Source organism: Zeus faber (assembly GCF_960531495.2).
Source record: "Zeus faber genome assembly, chromosome: 13".
Lineage (NCBI taxonomy): Eukaryota > Metazoa > Chordata > Actinopteri > Zeiformes > Zeidae > Zeus > Zeus faber.
The window spans coordinates 28,866,886-28,888,494 of record NC_137198.1 but is presented as its reverse complement, the minus strand read 5'-3'; the positions used below and the strand labels follow the sequence as shown (position 1 = coordinate 28,888,494).

Here is a 21,609-nt window from a genome sequence, read left to right as displayed (position 1 = left end):
ACAGATCTGCGGAATTATTTTTATCGAAATTATCGAGGCTGTTTCATTTCGACATAGAGGAAAAAATATGGCAATAATCATCGTTACTGTTTTATCACACAAGACTAATTCAAATTGTGCTTAGAGGGAATTATTTTCACTGGACGTGACCGGAGAGATTTAAATATGTCCGACAACGTTTTGCAGTTTTTTTCCACACCTCTGGAATACACAGGGCTATGGGAGTGTGTAGGCACGGGATGTGTGTGCACATCGTAAATTAAGGCATTTACAGCCACTCGAGCTGTTAACACGTATTGGATGGTCTCTCTCTGACCTCTCCTTATCCCCGGCTATTACCCACCGCATCTGGTCCAGGGAACAAGAAAAACACCAACATATACAAACACTACAATGCAAACATAAATATATGCACAATAGGGAAGTGACGGTAAACCGGTATCCCGTGAAATACAAACATGAAATTGCACTTTCATACATGTAACATAACACCGTGACAAAAGCTATTTTTATGCGAGAATTATTTTATATTCCTCCGACCGATCAAATGAGTGTGTTTGACGTGGTGCATGAACATACTCGATCATTACTGAACAATGTTAGCACACTGCTTTTGTCTTATCCACTTGTCTTGACTTTCTTGTCATTTGCAGTGTTAACCAATTCAAAACAAGTGTTGCATCAAATGTGCTGATGTCAACAGAAGTGCTTGCCCCTCTCATATTATTTCAGTCAGGACCACACTTAGTCAAAGAAACCTTCTATTCAATTGCACTAAAAATATATTTGGCGATATGGCTCTGCTCTGGGACCTCCCCACCCTTCCAGGCGCATGCGTGAAAAGCGCATGGCATGGAGAGCACTTCTCCATGCCCTTCCATGTGCGTACATGGAAAGCCTCAGGCAGGGAGAGCAGCAGAAAAGACTCCCCTAGGGAACAGAACAGAGCAAGCATCAATGACAACAGAAATGACATTGATAGTCAGAAGCAGCATGAAACAGGAGCTGGGGTGGAGGTGGGTTACAAAGCAGCTTGCAGAGGAAGCAGCAAGGGTAGGCAGGCTAAAGCAGCTTAAATTAGGCGCCCTTGATAAGATTACCAATTGAAGAAGAAGATTCTTTATTTATCACACAGCACACACACCACAACACATGCCCTCATGCGGCGACAGCGACCAACACACACACACACACACACACACACACACACACACACACACACACACACACACACACACTTCAAATGGTGGCCGGTGAAATTGGTTTTTTGCTTTCAACCCATCCTGACTTTTCCTTCCTCTGGGGGGCAGCCAGGAGCAGTGGGCAGCATACAGCGACACGCTCGGGGACCTTACTGATGTTACAAGGAGGAAACCCCGTGTGAGCACGGGGAGAACATACAAACTCCACACAGAAAGGCCCCTAATCAGGAGATAACCAGCCAGAGCGTGGTGCCAACAGCGCCCCAGGCAAGAATCCAACCCAGGACCTTCTTGCTGTGAGGCAGCAGTGCAATGCACTGTGCCACCGTACCCAAAAAAATAATAATTATGTAGAGCGCTTCACGGATTTGTGTGTCCCCCAGATTGTGGGGCCGTGCCCCTGTGAAAAGATGACACACACAAGTATGATGTATCCCATTTTCTCTGCATCTTCCAACATTTTCATGTGCTGCCGAAATATGCACGGTGTGTAGACAATTGGATGTGTAGACAAGATCAGCTGATCCATTAACTGATGTGAGTCAGCTGGTGTGGCTGGCTTGTGAGGTGAGCATTACTTTGTGGCCTGCCTGAACGAGCGCCATGCTCAATTTCAGTCAGGACCACTCTTAGGGAAATAGACCTTTTATTCAATTGCAGGAACATATTTGGCATTATGGGTCTGGGACCGCCCTGCCCTTATGTGCTCCAAGCCTAAGGCATGGAGAGCACTCCTCTCTGCCCTTCCATGTGCGTACATGGAAAGCCTCGGGCGGGGAGGGCAGCAGCAAAGACCACCCCCCTAAACGACAATACTGGCAATCCTCCCCGCCATCCGCAGGCGAACGTGGAAAGCCTAAGGCAGGCAGAGCAGCAGAAAATACCCCCAAGTAACTATACCAGGTAGAATAGAATACATGCAGTGAGCCCATTGAATCTACGCAGATTGCTTGTTGAGGAAATGTGGCTAGTGAGTAAAAAGAGAGCCCAACGATGAGCCATAACATTTGTTGAATGAGCCAACAAATCACAGGGTACTTACTCATAGCTTTTTGAGCATCGAGGACAGCTTGAACCTCGGGGTTGAGGTAACATTCGTAGGCAGATGATGACCATTCACCCATTGCCATGAGCGTGGAAATGGGAGCTATGGACGGCGCAGTTGTCGCTTCTCCTGGCACGGTGGCGCAGTGCATTGCACTGCTGCGTCACAGCAAGAAGGTCCTGCGTTCGATTCCCGCCTGGGGCGCTGTTGGCACCGTGCTCCGGCAAATAATTGACGAAACAGCTGTTTGGATGCATTTTGAGAGCCTCCTCTAGCTCAGGGACATTGACGGGGGTTGATGGCTTTATTTTCTCTTTTCCTTTTTAATGAAGCAGGTTCTTTTTGGGCAGACAGATTTTGTATGTTCATCTCCACAGTAACTACAAGCATGAATGTTTTTACAGAACGTGCATACATTTTCATAAGAATTATGACATAGGAGTCATAACCTGTGTCACCCTACTCTCCAGGTTGTAGGCTTGGGAAAGGCTTGGGTGGTTACCCTATACCCACACATTTAGGGCACAAATTAGGGGAGTGAGAGAAGGAGCACCAGATTTACCAAGAGAGAGCTTGATGCCCAGTGAAATGCCTGCTGATAAGAGCCAGGTCAACTACTGACCAGTCCAGTCTCTGGTTGAACTTCTGGACGAACATCAACAGCTTTTGCAGAAAATGCCTTATGGTATTTTTAAAAAAGTGTTCCTCTGTAGGTCAAGACCAGATCGGGAATGATGGCTAGATAGATAAACTTCACATAAAACATCTCTGAGTACACCAAAAGCCACATTAAATTCTGCCAGAGTAAGAGTTTTAGAAAGCCGGAGGTCGCTATATTTCAGCCTCACTGACACATCTGCACAGTTCATGATATGCCTATTGCTTAGCTCTGAGCACAGCAATATTTTTACTAGATTAATATCATTACCTGCTAGAATTTGGCTTCTTAGATTTGGAGAAATTGCAGCAGTAGGAGGAAACAATGGAACCCCAGTGGAGACTGGAACTGCATTTCCAAGAGATCATCGTGTAACTGTGAAATCCATTTTTCGATGGAGGTGTAATATTGTTTTTAAACAAGGCTTCCAGGAGCCTGGGCACTGGCCATTTGCTGGGAGTATTTGGATTTCTGCTTGCCAAACGAGAGTTTTGGAGTATGGAAACGCTGCTGTCTTCATGAATGGCTTCCTCTGCCTCTTCCATGGTCAATTTTGGTCCATTGTGAATGACATTTAAATGAGAAATTTTACTGCAGTAATTTGGGAATTGAAATCTTAGCAGTGGTAATACAACCAGATTTTAGAGCCCCGAGCTGTACAAAGGAAGCTGATCGCACTTTTTGAAGACTCTAATGGACAGCCAAACAACCTTAGAAATAAGGTTAATTGAACACTGATCTTTTCCCTCATTGCGGTGAGAACAATTAACCTGACAAAGATGGCTATTTGATATGTATATCATTCAGATGGTGTACCACGGGGTAGAGTTCCGAGGGTCTGCATTGACAGTCCTTATTTCCCTGTTGACTTAATTATCAAACACCTTGTGCTAATGAGAATAAACAGACGGACGCTTAAACCAATATTTATTATCTCTGTGCATTTTTGTAAGCTTCTACGTATATGTTTTATCCTGTTATTGAATGCACACTGACTGAAAAAAAAAATATAAATTGCCGCCCCCCCAGGAAAAAAAACAAAACATACAGTCACTGCCCTAGAAGCAAGTGAAGTAATCATAAAAGGGGGGTGTCATGACATAATTTTGGTTGGTTGAACATCTGGTGGGTTGCTGCATTCTGGATGTGCTGTAGAGGTCTTATGGAACAAGTGGAAAGTCCGGCCAGAAGAGCGTTTCAGTAATCTAGGCGTGAGATGACAAGTGCCTGTCAACCTGTCAATGGATAGGTCTGTGTGAGAGCAGTCATTCCCATGGAGCAGGAGTAGCGCTCTCTTATCAAGATTGAGCTTCAGGTGGTGCGCAGATATACATCCTCTATTGTCTTGAAGACATGCAAAGATGTGTGTATCGAGTTGTGTTTCGCAGGGGAGGAAAGGAGAGAGAGTGTGATCATGATAGAGATAGTGTTATCTGCATAGCAGAGAGGAAGCCATGGGAGGAGATCACACCGCCAAGGGATTTAGTGTACAAGGAGAACAGCAGAGGTCCCAGGATGGAACCTTGAGGGACACTAGTGTTTAGAGTGTAATGTCTCGAAGGGAACCTCTCCCTCAGAATGCACAATTGGCCAAGTATGAACTTAAGAGGTCACTAACTGTCACAAATGTTACATGTCGTGTCTTTCAATAACAATACGGACACCTTAAGCCCAGTTTTTATTGTATTAACACAGCATATAAACATTCAATTGCACTGGCTTTTTAAAGGTTAAAACCTTGAACTACATTGCAAAGCTGACCACACCCCATTCCCAGTACCATTGTATCTCGCTTTCCATTGACACCTGAAGGAAAACGATGTACAAAGATGTCATGATTGGTCATAAGACCTTATGACCAATCATTGTGGCCTCTAGGTTTTGCCTCGATTCTATGCTGTGTTGAGTTACTTTTTAATTAGGTACAGTTCTACACACAGGCAAAGCATTACATTTATGGATTGAGGTCAAGCTGGTTTGAATATCTGCCAAGTAAAGATGTAAAAGGCCAGATGAAACACGAGTTTCACCTCCCTTGGGGTGATCGGTGGTATACAAGCCAGAGCTTCTGCAAGGCCCTGAAACACAAAATAAGATAACCCTTCTCTGGATTCCAATGGTCACCTAAAATTAGCATGTTAAAGTTAGGGCTAGCTGATACAGAAGTACAGTGTGCATTCACATGACGAATTCATAGCCATAAGAAAGATTGATTATTTTTTTCTAACGCTGACTTCTCAAGGTCATCCCAGTAGCAGCAAGGTCAAGATTGTACAATAGGCGCATTCATTTTTACAGTGTAAATTTATTTGGTTTTCTATATGGACAAGATTCTCAGTGCCCTTGACATTGTGTGTTTGTGCACAAGTAAAAAATGTACTGGAAACTTGTTTGTTATTTTTTGGTGTGCAGATGTCTGAGGTTCCATTGTTTGTGTAAATTGGCCAGCTGTATTTGTGGCAATTATCAGACGGGACATGCACGTACACTAGGCTCGGGCAACCGTGCAAAATTACAAACTGTGATCGCTGGGCGGCAGCGATCAAATGTGCGGTTGTCTCGATCTCCCTGTTACAGAAGTGTATGAATCATTATTTACAAGTAAGGTATTTACACAAAAACATCTAGTTTTTACCAATTGAAGTCCCAAAGCAACGGGATGGAATGGGGCAGTCCCTTAACTCGGTTGCATTTAAAAATGTTGTTTCATACAAGTAGGAAACAAACATGTAAACAGACATACTTGTTCAAGGCAATACACTTCACAATGAGGGATAGAGGAAAACATAAGGTCACATCAACGAGAGGAAAAACATTTTTTTTTTTTTTACATGCAATACAAGAACACTTTTACACAATGAACATTACAAATAGTCAATAATACATCCAAAACAGCTCTGATAACTGAGCCGAGAGGGAGAGAGCGAGGAGCATCTCTGCTCTCTCCCTCCATCCCCTCTCTCTCTCCACTCGCACTCTTATCGATTCAGAGCGGGGCATCAGTTTCAGAACACAATAAACTGCCCTTACACTGTTTCAATGCTCTTATTTTCCTGGTGGATTAAAAATATCTATTTTTTATACCTGTGTTGTCAGTAGGTTTGGCATACAACACAAGGTATTTGTATGCCATTGCATCAAAAACAGTAAACCTGCAAGTGGAGTTCAAATTCACAACCTGCAATGCCACTTTGCAATTTACTATTCAGCATCAAGAACTGCTTGCAATAAAACAGCTTTTTTGTTATAGAAGACCACCACCAATCCCCTCTTTGGAGAATGATCTAATCATGTTTTTAACCTATAAACAAATAGTCATCATAAGTTCTCCAAGAGGGGGAGGAAGAATCATCACACGTGAGACAGATTAATATATAGACAAACAACAATATGTACTTGAAAACATGATTAATTATTTTGACAAAAAATAGAACAGCAATTACGGCATGTGGCCTCTTCCTGTGTTTGCTATGGCAGTAAAGGGGAGAAAGAGAGAAGGATGTAATCAGGAGGCTGTTCGGGGGCGTGTTGAAGGCAGATGCCGGTAGTGTGTGCGTGCGTGCGCGTTGTGTCCACCGGTGAATGCACAGGACCAATTAGTTCTGGTGTATGGGGTCAGAACTATATCGTAGTGCCTCCAAGCAATGAGTCCCATAGCTATATAGACACCCCACAACCCAAGAAAGTGCAGAGCACAATGCACCACAGCCACAGAACACCCCCAAACCCACAGAGAAGCTGGGAGCCTGCGGCGCAACACCCACGCATGACCCCGAAATGCACAAACCAGTCCTATAGAGCACGGGGTGACCCTACACCCCCGAGGCACACACATACAACTGACCCTCATGTGCAGTAATGAGAAGCGCAGAACCCTGGTCCCACGGCCGACAGACTGCCACCCCGCCCGGACTGGTCACCCCACGGGCTTCCACGCCCACCAACGGCCCGTGCAAAGGCGAGGCTTACCATGCCACAACCGGCGAGGTGTCCCACCCGGCCCCAAGCTCGAGCACTCACCCATGTAGCCGAGTGTGCATGCACCCCAACATTGACCTGCAGAATGATGCGCCAATGCGCTCCGCCATGACAGGATGCTCTGTGCCCCCAGCAGGCCCCCTGACCAACACCCGCCGCACATGCAGACCAAAGAACAGACGGCCCCCCAGCGACATGTGCCCCGCACACAGGGGGTGCCAGATTGACGTCATCGATCAGGGATTGACTAGTTAATCGACATTCTGCCCAAGTCTAATGGATACACACAGAGAAACAAACACCCAGGATTTTATTAATTACCCTTTGCCAGTTCTCACAAGGATAAGAACAGAGAATCTCGTCACCCAGAGGCAGAAATACTACCCCTACAGTCGCATGTTACATTACATTACATTACATTTAGCAGACGCTTTTATCCAAAGCGACTTACAATTATTCAAGCACCGACGGACGCAGCCATCAGGAGCAATTAGGGGTTAAGTGTCTTGCTCAAGGACACTACAGCATGCTAGCAGGAGGAGCCTGGGATCGAACCAGCAACCTTTAGATTACTAGAGGACCAGCTCTACCTCCTGAACTACCATCCCTCCATGTAGGTGTTTGCGTGTATGTAGTGTTCATAGCAAGACACCACAAACCAGAGGATGTGTCTCCCGTGCGCTTAAAATGCTTTGCTCCTGCGAGCCATCTGATTGGCAGCCTTGCATGGTGGGTGGCGGCCCGCATCCACCTATCACTGAGTGCCATGGGTTAACAGCATTACCATGGTGACCCCAAATAATCAAAGCACGCTGATTGCAGAGGGAGATGTACGGGTAGGAGTGAGTAGACTGGCTGGGGAGATGGAGCAAGAGGAAAAAAGATACAAATTGAGATCCGGGGTTGGTGGCAGCTGTGTGATTCCTTAATATTAATAGATTTGTTGGGTAATTTTCAACCCAGGCCTTAAGTAAAATCTCTCGCTGAATGCTATATGAAACTGCTCTCCTGCACCTTCTCACTGTGTTTTAATGCAGTCCAACGGCACAAATGTGTGAGCCAAAAAAAGAAAAATTTCCCTTTTCTAAAAACACAATTTTACAGTTTATGGAAAAGGAAGTAACATACCATGTTATTTGCATATATAGCAACAACAATCTGGTCTTAAGGTCTAAACTGTGGTTCACTATTGACCGCACTTATATGTAGTTAGTTAGGCCTTTGTACTCCTTTCGGAACATAGGCCATTGATGGATTGCCTCCACCCTCGTCTGTCTTGGGCCATCTTCTCCAGCTGTTGCCACGTCAGCCCCTCCTTCTTGAACTCTTGCTCTGTGCTGCTTCTCCAGGTGTTCTTGGGACGACCTCTCCCCTGTTTGTCCTGTGGGTTCCATGTCAATGCCTGTTTGGTTATTGCTGTTTTGTCTCTTCTCAGTGTGTGACCAATCCAGATCCACTTTCACCTTTTCATCTGTACTTCATTGGTTCCTGGTTGGTGCGTTCCCACAGGTTGATGTTGTTAATTGTGTTTGGCCAGAAGATCCCAAGGATGTGTCTAAGGCAGTGGTTCATGAATGTCTGCAGCTTGCTTATGATGGTAGTGGTGTTCTTCCATGTTTTGGATCCGTACAGCCGTACGGGTATATGACGTTGGAGTTGAAGATTTTGAGCTTGGTCTTGAGAGAGATTTTCTTTGCTTTCCATATCTTGATTAGGATGTTGAATGCTGCTCTAGCTTTTCCAATTCTCGACTTTACTTCTGATCCTCCGTCCACAGCTATCACAGTTCCTAGGTAGGTACATTTGTTGACCTCTTCGAGAGAGTGGCCCTCGAGTGTTATGGAATTCATGCTTTTGTTGTTAATCCGCATGATTTTGGTTTTTGACCCATTTATTTTGAGTCCAAGAATAGCTGCGGTTGTTTCCAGCCATGTTGTCTTGTCCTGCGTCTGTTCGTATGTATGTGAGATGTCGAGATCGTCAAGGTGTTCCGTCAGACTCCACTGGATGCCATTATTTTTATTGCTGGTTGTTTGTTTCATGATCCAGTCGATACATAGGAGGAAGAGGAACGGAGAGAGGGGGCAGCCCTGTCTCACCCCACTGAGCACTTCGATCTTTTCATGTGCAGATCCCTGGTGGAGCATTTGGCCTTCTTTACTTCATATCTTGTTGGGGGATCGCAGCTTACCTCCAGCATCTGAGCAGCTGGTGGGATCTCTACTGCCTGGGCAGGGAGCTGTCTGTTGAGCAGTTCCCTGAAGTGCTCCGTCCATCTTTTCTGCTGTTCTTCCTTGGTGGTCAAGAGTTGCCCCTGCTTGTTGCGGATCTGTGTGTTTGTCCGCCTAAACTTGCCTGCTAGTTTCTTTGTGGTCAGGTAGGGATCCTTTAGGTTGTTCTTTGAGGCTGCGAGGCTTGCTGTGCCAAGTCTTCAATGTAATTTCTTTTGTCACTTTTAGCGCTTTATTTCCCCACCTCCTTGTTTGCAGCTTCATAATCTCTATGGGCTGCCACCTTTTGTGCTCGTGTTTTGCAGTTGTTTTCTGTGTTTTTTTTACCCGCCTCTCTTCTATTCTTTTCAGTGTTTTTGTTGACAACGACGGCTTGTGGTTTGTTCGCTTCGTCCCCAACACTTCTGAACAGGTCTCCTTCCATATGTCCTCTTCTTTCAGGCTTGGAACCTGTTATGTAGAGTGGTTTGGTACAGTTCAGTTGTTCTTATGTCCTGGAAGAGCTGGATGTTGAATTTGACTCTGTTGTCACAGGGGTTGTTGCAGCATTTCAGCTTCAGTTGTATTTTAGCTGTCAGTAGGTGGTGGTCTCACCCAGCGTCTGCTCCCCTCTTCACTCGAACATCCAGGGGAGAGTGTCTGAACTTCCTGTTTATGCATATGTGATCAATCTGGTTTTCAGTAGTGTGGTGAGGTGATACCCAAGTGGCTTTGTGGGTGGGTTTATTGGGAAAGAGTGTTCCTCCTATGAGCAGGTTGTTGTCTGCACAGATATCAGCAAAGATCTCTCCGTTCTCTTTCATGCTGCCAATTCCTTGCTTTCCCATTACCAGATGGTATCCACCTGTTGTCCATTCCCACCTTTGCTTTCATGTCTCCCATGAGCACAATGATGTCTTTTGCTGGTCTGGTCTGGAGTATCTGTTGCAGTGATTGTAGAAGTTGTCCTTAGATTCCTCATCATAATCAATCTTTCTGTAATCATTTATATCCACGTCCCGGGGGATTGGCCCGTGCGATTCAGCAGAGCCCTGTTGGTCAGTATTACCAGTTTCTACCTCTCATGACGAGGGATGGGCTTTGAGAGGTAAAATATGGTTCACTATTGACCGCACTTATATGTACAAAACCACAAAGCAGACACGCAGAGTTTGATAGAACGATATAACTTAAAGGGTCAATTGACAACTGTGGCAGTTCCTCCTGCCACGCGCCAGCCAAGTGGTGTTTTCAGGGCCCTCCGGCACAGAGAAACATACGACGATGGGTTGTAGACATCAGTTTATTGTAGAGATGGGGCTAGGTGGAATTACCCAGGAGCAGATGGAACATGTCATGACAGGGCTCCTCTCCTGAGTGTGTGGATGGGGTTTTTAAACTTGCCGCTCGTTGGCCAAACCAAGGAGCCTCAGATGTGGCTGCTCAAACCCTCCTAACCACACACCCCACCAACACCAAACTGAGGCCAGGAAAGATTCCTGGCCCAAGCCCCCCCCATCAGGCAGAGAACACATGAAAAAAAGAAACACATTTGAAACAGACTCTGAAACAGGGTTCCCATACCTTATACATGGTCAAAAAAAAAAAAAAAAAAAAAAATTACAGGTCCCCTTCCAGAGGACCTGGGTTCCCCAGACCAGCTTGGTTGACCAACCCCCTTCCACCAGGGGGTTGGCTTCCACAGACTGCCCCTCCTCCCTTCCGGAGTGTGGGGCCTCAGGCTGCGGCGCTGACTGGTGACGCTGTGGTCAGACTTGGCTGCTGCGGGAGCTGCTTGGAGGGGTGGCCTGGCTGCTGGGCTGGTGGATGGTCCTGGCGGTTGCTGCTTGGTGGAGGAGTTAGCCGCAGACTGTTACCCATGTGATTGCTGCGGCTGCTTCTCCCCCGGTCCTCCGCCGGGCCCCTGGGTGCTGCTGCTGCCAGTCGGGAGAGGGTTTGTGCTGGGGCAGCCCGTTGACCCACTGGTGGCTCCAGGGTGAAATTGGACAGCCCTTCTGTGTCCCGTTCCCGTGCCGGAGTCCATGTTCAGGTGCCACCGTGTGAGTTCGGCCTACCACACGCCATCCAATTGACGTTTCAGGGCCCTCCTAGAGAGGAGGCTAGAGAGGAGGCTGGAGAGGAGGCTAGGTGGGCTAGCCAGTAGCAGATGGAACATGTCATGACAGGGCTCCTCTCATGAGTGTGTGTGGAAGGGGTTTTTAAACCTGCCGCTTGTTAGCCCAAGCAACTAGCGTCAGGTGTGGCTGCTCAAACCCTCCCATCCACACGCCACAACAACCAACAATCAACCGATGCGCAACCATTAGCTGAAATGATGGTGGAGCATCTACTCTACACAAATCATTAACCCTTGTATATAAAAAGGACTCATTGAAATTGGTTGAGGAATGTCAACATTATATTGTTTTTTTATCCAGATAAATCGCAGCTCCCCCCTTTACTTGTATTTGTTCCATTTGTTCTAATATAGCGGCGACATTGATGTATCGCAGAAATGGGCCGAAGCAGTAAATGGGACATCTATATGTCTATATATATATATGTGTGTGTTTGTCTTTCATTGCATAACCAAAATAAATTTAATTAAACAAAAATTTGGACAATTTCAATTTACCTTTTTAGTGAACATACGTCATTCTTCTCTCTTAATTCCAAAGTAGTGTTGATCATTTCCATGGAGCTCTCTGAGGAAAAAGTAAAGGGATCCGGCTATCTTTGTGACAGTGGCGCAAATATTAATACCACTTGGAAAAGCTTGGGGGGCAAAGTGGAAGTTTTCTGTTTCCCATTTAAACTCAAATAACTTGTTGTTGTCTGGCTTCTGAGGTATAAATGGAGCAAGACAACACAGTGTTGCTAGGTAGTGGAGCTGAAGACCTGCTCAGTGACTTTTAAACCATCTGGATCATATGCACTGACGTCCGTCTGTTGTCCTCCTCTACACCCCTTGGGCCTCTTTGTCATCATCATCGCCTAGATGACATTGATGTCGAATGGCCTCCTCCAGGGACTGGCCCTGTTTGCCGGGAGGGGTGTGTGTGTGTGTGTGTGTGTGTGTGTGTGTGTGTGTGTGTGTGTGTGTGTGTGTGTGTGTGTGTGTGTGTGTGTGTGTGTGTGTGTGTGTGTGTGTGTGTGTGTGTGTGTGTGTGTGCGCGTGCACACTCACACAAACACATATGTATGCACTCCACAGACAAAAATTGTGGATTAGCTGCGGTCATAATTTGTGTTTATGCCTTAGAAATAAACTAAATATCAGAATATATATGGCCAATAAATAAATGTATATATATATATATATATATTTATTTATCTAAACCCTGCCCATGTTAAAATGTTGGTTCCCATCATTTGTAACGTCTTGTTTATTTATAACATTGTTCATAGAACAATCTTGCAGAACACTTATTGGCTGTTGAAAAATTGAACACTGTTGGATGCTGCAATGTTATTTATAATGCAGTAAAGCTCTGCTTAAACACAGTCCATTGGGACAAATGTTTAATCCTTACAAAAAATGTTATCGTATGGTGATGGTAAGCTCACAATTCTGTCAGTCTTTATAAGTTAAAAGAAGACAAAAATGGTCACAAACTGCATTTTAGCAGGTTTTCCAGTGTTTTATTGACCTTTCTACTGCCAAATCATGTTTTGGCTACTTCTGTGCTAACGAGAGAGACTGGAAATGGGAAGTTGCAGGAAGGAGGTTTTTCCCATTTTCTTTCCTGAATAACCCAGTTTTTTTTACATGGATTTCCTTGAATTTCACAAAATGCCATGTAAAAAAAGCTTTTTTTGTTTGATATTTTTCTGCCACTTTTTCCTGCTTCCATTGCTGTATCTTACTGTGATTTATTTTTGATTATGTGATGTGATGTGTGTGAAGTGTCTTTGAAAAGCACTATACAAATAAAATACATTATATTTGTGATATTTTTCACAACCCTTGATTATAACTAGTGTGCTTTTTTTGTGTTTGGATATTTGTCTTTTTTTCTCAGGTTTTTGTTTCGTATACCCGCAATGTTATGTTTTGGACCGCTGCGCATAAAGACTGAATTGGCAGCCTGCCCTTGGGATGTTTATAAACGCTGAAGCTTTTCTCCATATCTATCGTCAAAATATCACTTTTTTGTCTTCTGTACCTCTTTTTTCTGTCTCTTATGTTTGATTTAGACCGAGTGTCTTCTGTGTGCCACTCAGGTTCCACTTTGTTGACTGCATGGCGACGTCTCAAGCTTTGCTAATCTCTTTCTCTAAATTAATCAGGTCAGCGGGTCAGCTGGGAATGATACACAAAAATGTGTCCATTTTTATTCCAACACATAAACTTAAACTGTAGTAATATTAGTCTGAACTATACGTGTATTTTTTGTTGAGACTACCGTAAACCATCACAGAATGATGTCCCTTCTCTCTTGCATCCTCTTTATTCCTCACATCCACTGTTCCTATTCCTCCATTGCACCTCCAACCCCACCTGACAGGTGCACCGGCGATCAGCGGAGCGCCTGCGTGACTTGTGCTGTGCCAACCGTGGCACCTTCATCAAGGTGGGCCAGCACCTTGGGGCCCTGGACTACCTGCTGCCAGAGGAGTACACCTGCACACTCAAGGTGCTGCACAGCAGCGCACCCCAGAGCAGCATGGAGGAGATTCGGCAGGTCATCAGAGAGGATCTTGGCGAGGAGGTATGTGGCGACAGGCCTTGTATGAATGGGATTTGACAATAATGCATTTTTTAACAGGATATCATTGTGCTTTGGGATGTCTGTCAGGTCGCAACACCCAAATCTGTTATTTTAACTTACACAATACAGCTTACACACAAAACTTTTAAATTTTTTTTATCAGCTTGGTACAATGGTTCTAAACAGTTTGTGAACCCCTTACAATCTTTTAAATTTCTACATTAATGTGACCCACCGCAGACTTTAGGTACATTTAGGAACTTTTGAATTGTTGTTTTTTTTGCAGCAGCATTTGAAAGTGAAGAATCAGAGCTTCAAAACAAGCAGTCACTTGTGCGAATCAAGCAAATATCTTTAAAGCTATGGCTTGTTAATGACGAGGGTGCAGCAAACTGTGTTTCTGAGATAATCAACCTCAAAGTTTCCCCAACACTTGGACCCATTCAACCAGCTCCCAGAATGCTAATGGCTTGGAGGACCAACAAAGCCACATGGCCACTTGACACCCTGCTGAATTGGGCAATCTCTGCATCGTTCTTGTGTCTATAGGGAATGTTGAACAGTGTCACCGACACACAACAGCTTTGTTTTTGAAAAAGCTTTTATTTAACTGTAAAAATAAACATGTTTTAAAAAAGTGGAATTATTAAGAAGTTTAAATGTGTGGACAACACAACAAAATGTACTGTCTGTCAATAATATTAGTCTCTGTATATCAACCTCAGCGTGTCATGTAATATACACTACTCACAAAAAGTTAGGGATATTTGGCTTTCGGGTGAAATTTGTGGACAATTTAAAAAGTTCACGCTACAGTGATATTATATCATGAAAGTAGGGCATTTAAGTAAAAGCATACAATGGTGATTTCCTCATCTCAAACAATTTATTGAAACAAAAGCCAACAACAGTGGTGCGTATACCACAACAAAAATGTCAATGTCTCAATAACTTGTCATGTGCCCTTGAGCATCAATTACAGCTTGACAACGACATCTCATGCTGTTCACAAGTGGACTTATTGTCTGCTGAGGCATGGTACCCCACTCTTCTTGAAGGGCGGCCCTCAGGTCATTGATGTTCTGGGGTACAGAGTTACGAGCCTCTACACAGCGACTCAGCTGATCCCATAGGTTTTCTATGGGATTCAGGTCTGGAGAAAGTGCAGGCCACTCCATTTGAGGTGCCCCAGTCTCCAGCAGCCGTTCCCTAATGATGCGACCTTGATGAGCTGGAGCATTGTCGTCCATGAAAATGAAATTAGGCCTGCGTTGTTCATGCAGGGGCACAATGACTGGATTAATGATGTTATTCAGGTAGTATGGGCTTGTCACTGTACTATTCACAAAGTGTAGGGCAGTTCTGTATTGACACACCTGCCCACACTGTAACACCACCACCACCACCAAAGGCTCGTCTGATGACAACAGTGGCTGATGCATAGCGCTCTCCTTGACGTGTCCAACATCGTTGGTGGCCATCATTTCTGCTCAACGTGAATCGACTTTCATCAGAGAACAGCACTGAGGCCCACTGGTGCCTTGTCCAGCGTAAATGCTCCCTGGCCCATGCAAGATGATGATGCCTGTGCCTGGTGGTGTGGTCAGGTACCCTTGCAGGTCATCTAGCACGCAGACCACGCTGATGTAAATGGTAACGAATGGTCTAACGTGACACTTGGGTGCCTCTCACCTCCCTTAAATGTGCCTGGAGTTGAATGGCATTCATCATCCAGTTCCACAGGGCACTGTTCACAATGAAGCGCTCATCAGTGTGGGATGTGGCCAAAGGACGTCCACTTCTATGCCTTTCTGTGACTCTCCCAGTCTCTCTGTATCTCTGTTGGAACCTGCTGATGACACTCTCTGACACTCTAAGCTCAGTGGCCACTTCCCTCTGAGAACATCCTGTTTGAAGCCTCGCAATGGCGAGGTACTGTTGATCAGTTGTTAGGTGTCGTCTTGGTCTCATGATGTCAAACGGGAACAGCATGATGAAGAGGACTGTTTAAAAAACAATTCTAATTGAACCAGGAAATGTATTGGTCGATTCATTGATCAAACACCTTTTGTGAATTTCGCCGTTCAGCTCCTTGTCGGAGAACAGCAAGTTGTGCAAAAAGTACTGAAACATTCTCAAAAGTTTAGAGAAGGTCAAATTAAGTTCACCTGTAAAGGTTATGGTTTCAACCGAAAGCTGAATATCCCCAACTTTTTGTGAGTAGTGTATAAATGGCCTAGGAATGTTAATAGTTGACCAACCCATCCTTAATTTCTGCTATGATGTCACCTTTTCTTCTTCGCTGCTTACGACACCTACACAATAATGTATTCAGGTGTGTGTAAAACAAAATGTAAAGGTTGAACTCTATCAAAACGGTTTTACATTGTGACTTCACATCACATGGAATATAGAGGAATGATCTCCACCTGGAAGGTCGCTTTAAAGGAAACGGTCAATCTGTGTTCGCGCTGTTCTGTGTCTCGGTAAGGCAACTGTGTTTCCCCATGTAATCTAACGGAATATTCAACTCGGCGGTTTAACATTTAGCTACTATTTATAAATCAATCTCGGTTTTGAAAGTACGTTAAGAGATAGAATAACCCACAAAGGAACACAAATCTGGGAAAATCATTTTCTTTCTAGAAAGGTTTTTACAACCTATTTGGCGGCTCGTGGCAATTTTAGAAATGCGCAACATAGCGGGTTTCACTGCGGCAGGTCATAAATATGCCCCAAAAGGTGATCATCTCTTCATCAATGACCTTAAATTTGATAGAATCCAATTCAACAAATAACACATAAAACTGTTTTTCTAATTCATTTATCCTATGAACATATTTGTACTGCATATTGTTTTCTATATAATATTTGTTCAATAACTTCAAAATTTTGCCATTTTTATTCAAAGAGGCAAGCAGAAAATAAGTTATTATTCCAAATAAATGACGTAAATTATGAATCGTAGATTGTGCAAATACTTTCATACATTCAAAATGTCAGGTTAAAACTGGAAAATGCTGCGGACAGGGCTTCACCTTGCCTAACAAAAACACTGAAATGCGATCTTCTACTGATAACTGACAGATTGAAACTCGGTGGTGGTCTAGTGATCTAAAGGTTGCTGGTTCGAATCCCAGGCTCTTCCTGCTAGCATGCTGTAGTGTCCTTGAGCAAGACACTTAACCCCTAATTGCTCCTGATGGCTGCGTCGGTCGGTGTTTGAACAATTGTAAGTCGCTTTGGATAAAAGCGTCTGCTAAATGTAATGTAATGAATCCTTCAACTCAAACATCTTATAAGAATAAATACAGGAAGATGATTCTCAGCCCCTATTTAAAGCACATCAGGACATGGATTCACTGATTGTTAGACATTGTAAAAAAAACCCGAATATATTTCACCTTATGACCATTGGCTAATTATAATTAGATAATGTCTTGCTACATGTCACGTGTGTTGGGTAGCTATGAGTGGTGGCACTAGCTTGGCACTCGTTTGCCAGAGCATCTAGCAGCTAAAACCACAGCCTATTAAAATATGGATAGATAATTTCAACAACACAGAGGTCTATGTAATGAGTGAAATCAGCTGGGTCGGTGCATGTTTGAAGTGAAAACCTGGCATGATTTTTTCTTTCTGAACCTGGAATTATCCACCTCTGGTTTTTAGAGACTGTTACATAGCTGATCTGTGGGGATCAATGTGATTTCTCTTGTTCTGTTTGGAGACGTAAATCTGATGACCTTCTGAAATTGATCATATTTCATGTTTGAATATATATATATATATATATATATATATATATATATATATAAAAAATAAAAATTTACAGTGTTAAACAGAACATCAGTCAAACAAAAAGAGACCTCAAACGTACAGTATATTTAGATTTGCAGAAATGGTTAATAATATTATCCAATCTCAAATAAAATTATCTCACACCTGCTTCTGCATGGAGGTTTTTTTAACAGATAAATAGACTGGGCAAAAAGAATCGCTCAAAATCCTTTGATTTAGTCTGAAATAGCCTACATTACCCCCCCCCCCCCCCCCCACACACACACACACACACACACACACACACATTTTTAGCAGAAGCACATTTTTAGCAGCAATACAATTTACAATATACTAATGTTTAAAATAAGAAAGTAAAAAAATATAAATAGAATAGAAATGTGGACTGCACAAACAAAAAAAAATATTCTGTGCAAAAAAGATAAAATCAAGTCAAAATCAAGTCAGTACAGCAAAAGAAAATATATATAATCTGTATCCAAAAGGAAGTGTATATACTGTATATATACTGAACATCTGAACTGTGCAACAAATAGAAGAGAGCATCAGCAGCAGCATGTGTGTAGTGTGTTGTATGTGTATACCCATATGAATGACAGTGTCAGTGTGTGTGTGTGAGTCTCTTGGTGGGGCACTGGTGAGATCAGTGTTCACAGTCCTGATGGCTTGTGGAAAGAAACTCCATCTCAGTCTTTCTGTTTTTGCTGCGTGACAGCGAAGGCCTTTGCCTTACTGCAAAAGCTGGAAACAGTCTGTTGTTCCGGTGGGGAGGCTCTTTCATGATCCTGCAGGCTCTGGTTCTGCACCTCCTGGTATACAAGTCCTGTGGGGGGTTGGCCTAAGATGATAAAGGCGCTGTCCTTCCTTCCTCCCCAGAGTGTCAACGTGAGTAGTCCATGTCAGATCCTCCATAATGTGAACTCCCAGGTATTTGAAACTGCTCACCCTGTCGACAGTAATCCCATTAATCCATAGTGGCGTACGTCTTTGGTTGTGGTGCCCTCCTAAATTCAGCTCCTTAGTCTTTGAGATGTTCATGACGAGGCAGTCCCTTGAAACCAGAGTGTCATATCCACCACCTCGTCCAGATAGGCTTTCTCGTTGTTATCCGAGATCATGCCCACCACAACTGTGTCGTCCACAAACTTAATAATGGAGTTGGAACTGGACCTGGCCACACAGTCATGTGTGTAGAGGGAGTAGAGTCGTGGGCTGAAGACGCAGCCCTGGGGGGATCCTGTGCTCACGAGCTGGAGGTGTGTCCACCCACCCTAACCTGAGGCTGGGACCTGGCCCAGACATTAGACATTGAATTTCTTAATCAGACCTGCAGGCAGCTCAAAAAGGCTACCCTGTGCCACAGTACAAACGCTACTAGGTTGTTGATGATTAAAGCCCTTCCTCTATAAGACATTTTGAGTAGTAGCCACATCAACTTGGCCAACTTCCCCTCCAATTTTTCTGTCACTCCTTCCCAGTTTCTCTTCATTGTCTGTTGATCCCCAAGATAAAGTCCGAAATATTTAAAACCAGTCCTATTCCAGCTGAGACCTCCTGCTAGTTTAGGAAGTCCAGTGGGCCAGCTCCCAATGACTAACACATTGTTTTTCTACCAATTAAGCTTTGCTGCTGAAATAGTTCCAAAATCTTTTGCTAATTTTACCAGTTTTACAAAGTCGTCTTTTTTGTTTGTAAGGACAATGATATTGATAGCATAGGCCAATAAAACATATCTCCTGCTAAGATCAGGCAAAAGCTGTCCTTCTTAAACATTTCACCTCTTTTGTAACATGGGTTCAATTGAGAGTGAAAACAACATGCCAGATAACGAGCAACCCTGTCGGATCCCCTGTGCACATGAAAAGGCTGACTCAGACCCCTATTGATTTTCAGTACACTCTCAATGCCCTGATAAAAAACCTTGATCTTCGCCGTGAGACATGGGCTGAGACCAAACTTTTCCTTTAAGTATTAATGCTCAACCCTATCAAACGCCTTTTGCTGGTCAAAGGAAATGCGACCAGTAGCTAAATCCAATGAACCAGAGACGTCCAGAATGTCCCAAATAAATTAAATATTGTTTAGGATGGACCTACTAGGCATGCAATACGTCTGGTATTGATGAATGACCTCTGCCATTACCTTCCTCAGTCTATTTGCCAGAACCTTGGACAGGAGCTTGTAGTCCGTGCAAAGCAGAGATACCGGTTGCCAGTTTTTTACTCTTGGAAGTTGCCTTTTTTTGGTAAAAGGGTTAAAACCACCCTCCTGCAGCACCTTCTCCTTCTTTTTCTCCTGAACCACTTCAGCCTGGGACTGATCCTGGGCTTTCCCACCGTGTGTTCCTGCTGGTGCTCTGCTCTTCTCCCCAGACACAGAGGCTTTTCCTGGACAGGCTCTTAACATTGAAACATTAAAAAAATCCTACACTTAAGCATTAATTGGCACGAGATCACATTGAAGCATACAGTGAATTCAAGTATGATATCAGACCAAAACCAATTTAGATAACCTTTTGAATATAATACAATGTTCAGGTCACATCTGCCTGTCACTGGATGTCCAAATTGTCAACACATAAGTATTTAGGAAGAGTGTTCGGCTCTCAACTCAAGTTCTGTGTGAAGACCGAGTCAATTGTTAAGTGTGGACAATAAAGTATTCACTTCCGCGATGTACTCATGGATATAAAAACTTCCCTAAACGAACAACTTTGGGACTTTTTATCCGTGGAAGCAGAGTGGCCGGCTGAAATTCTACGCGGGAAGACGCTCAACAACAACAACAACAAAAGAACAAAAATGGAGCCGCTGTTCCACGAGCGAACCACGGAGGAAGCACCGTGGCAAACGAGGCGGCATTCGGGTCAGAATGAGGACGCAACCTTACCGTCCACCTCTGCCAAGCATCCTTCTTGCCAGCGTTCAGTCCCTGGAGAACAAGATGGATGAACTTCCAGCGAGGATTAAATTCCAACGAGACACGAGGAACTGTTGCGTCCTCTGCCTGACGGAGACATGGCTGAACCCACTGGTGCTGGCTGAATCCCTCCGTCCAGCCGAGTCCTTCTCCGTGTTCCGCGGCGACAGATCGGGGGAGGTGGAGGCGTCTGCCTAATGGTAAACAACCGCTGGTGTAACCCCAACAACACCAAGTTTCTCTCCCGCTCCTGCTCGCCGAACCTGGAACAGCTGACCATCTTATGCAGTCCATTTTATCTTCCCCGGGAATTCAGCACGGTCATCATTACAGCCGTTTATATCCCACCGCAAGCAGACACCGACACAGCACTGTTGGACCTGTATGATGTGTTGTGCGGATTTTAAAACAAACATCCCGACGCGACAATTACAAAGCGGCGTCGTACAATCTGCGGAGGGCGGTGAAGGACGCAAGACGGGCGTACAGGGAGACTGTGGCGCTACCGATGGAACGGGGGGACACAAGATGCTTGTGGGAGGGGCTGCGGACGATAACAAACTACAAGAGCAGCTCACCAGCCATGAGTGTGGACGCCTCCTTAGCCAACGAGCTGAACTCCTTTTATGCGCGGTTTGAGTCTGGCAACAGCACCGCTACCTCGCTGGCTAATTGGAGTTACACTGCTGGGGATGAGCGCGCACTCTCAGTGTCCGTGCACGAGGTCAGGAACGCTTTGATGTGGGTGAACACCAGGAAAGCTGCGGGCCCAGACGGCATATCTGGGCGAGTACTGAAAACCTGTGCTAACCAGCTAGCTCCGGTGTTAACCACAATATTCAACAACTCCCTGGCTTAATCAGTGGTCCCGTCCTGCTTCAAGAGGTCCACCGTTGTTCCTGTCCCGAAGATCGCCTCTCCTGCCTGCCTGAATGACTACCGTCCGGTGGCCCTCACCTCGGTGGTCATGAAGTGTTTCGAGAGGCTGATTAAGGATTACATCTGCGCCTCCCTCCCCCGCACCTTGAACCCGTTGCAGTTCGTGTACCGGCAGAACAGATCATCGGATGACGCGGTCTCCCAT

The 21,609-nt window shown here is 44.6% G+C and overlaps 1 protein-coding gene across 1 annotated transcript in view; it reads left to right on the top strand.

Annotated features, from left to right (window-relative positions):
* Positions 1 to 21,609, top strand: part of adck1 (aarF domain containing kinase 1) — a 187,333-nt gene that overhangs the window by 37,785 nt on the left and 127,939 nt on the right. The window contains exon 4 of the mRNA XM_080012942.1: positions 13,602 to 13,805. Within this exon, the coding sequence (XP_079869068.1) occupies positions 13,602 to 13,805 (204 nt within the window). The remainder of the gene's footprint in view (positions 1 to 13,601; positions 13,806 to 21,609) is intronic.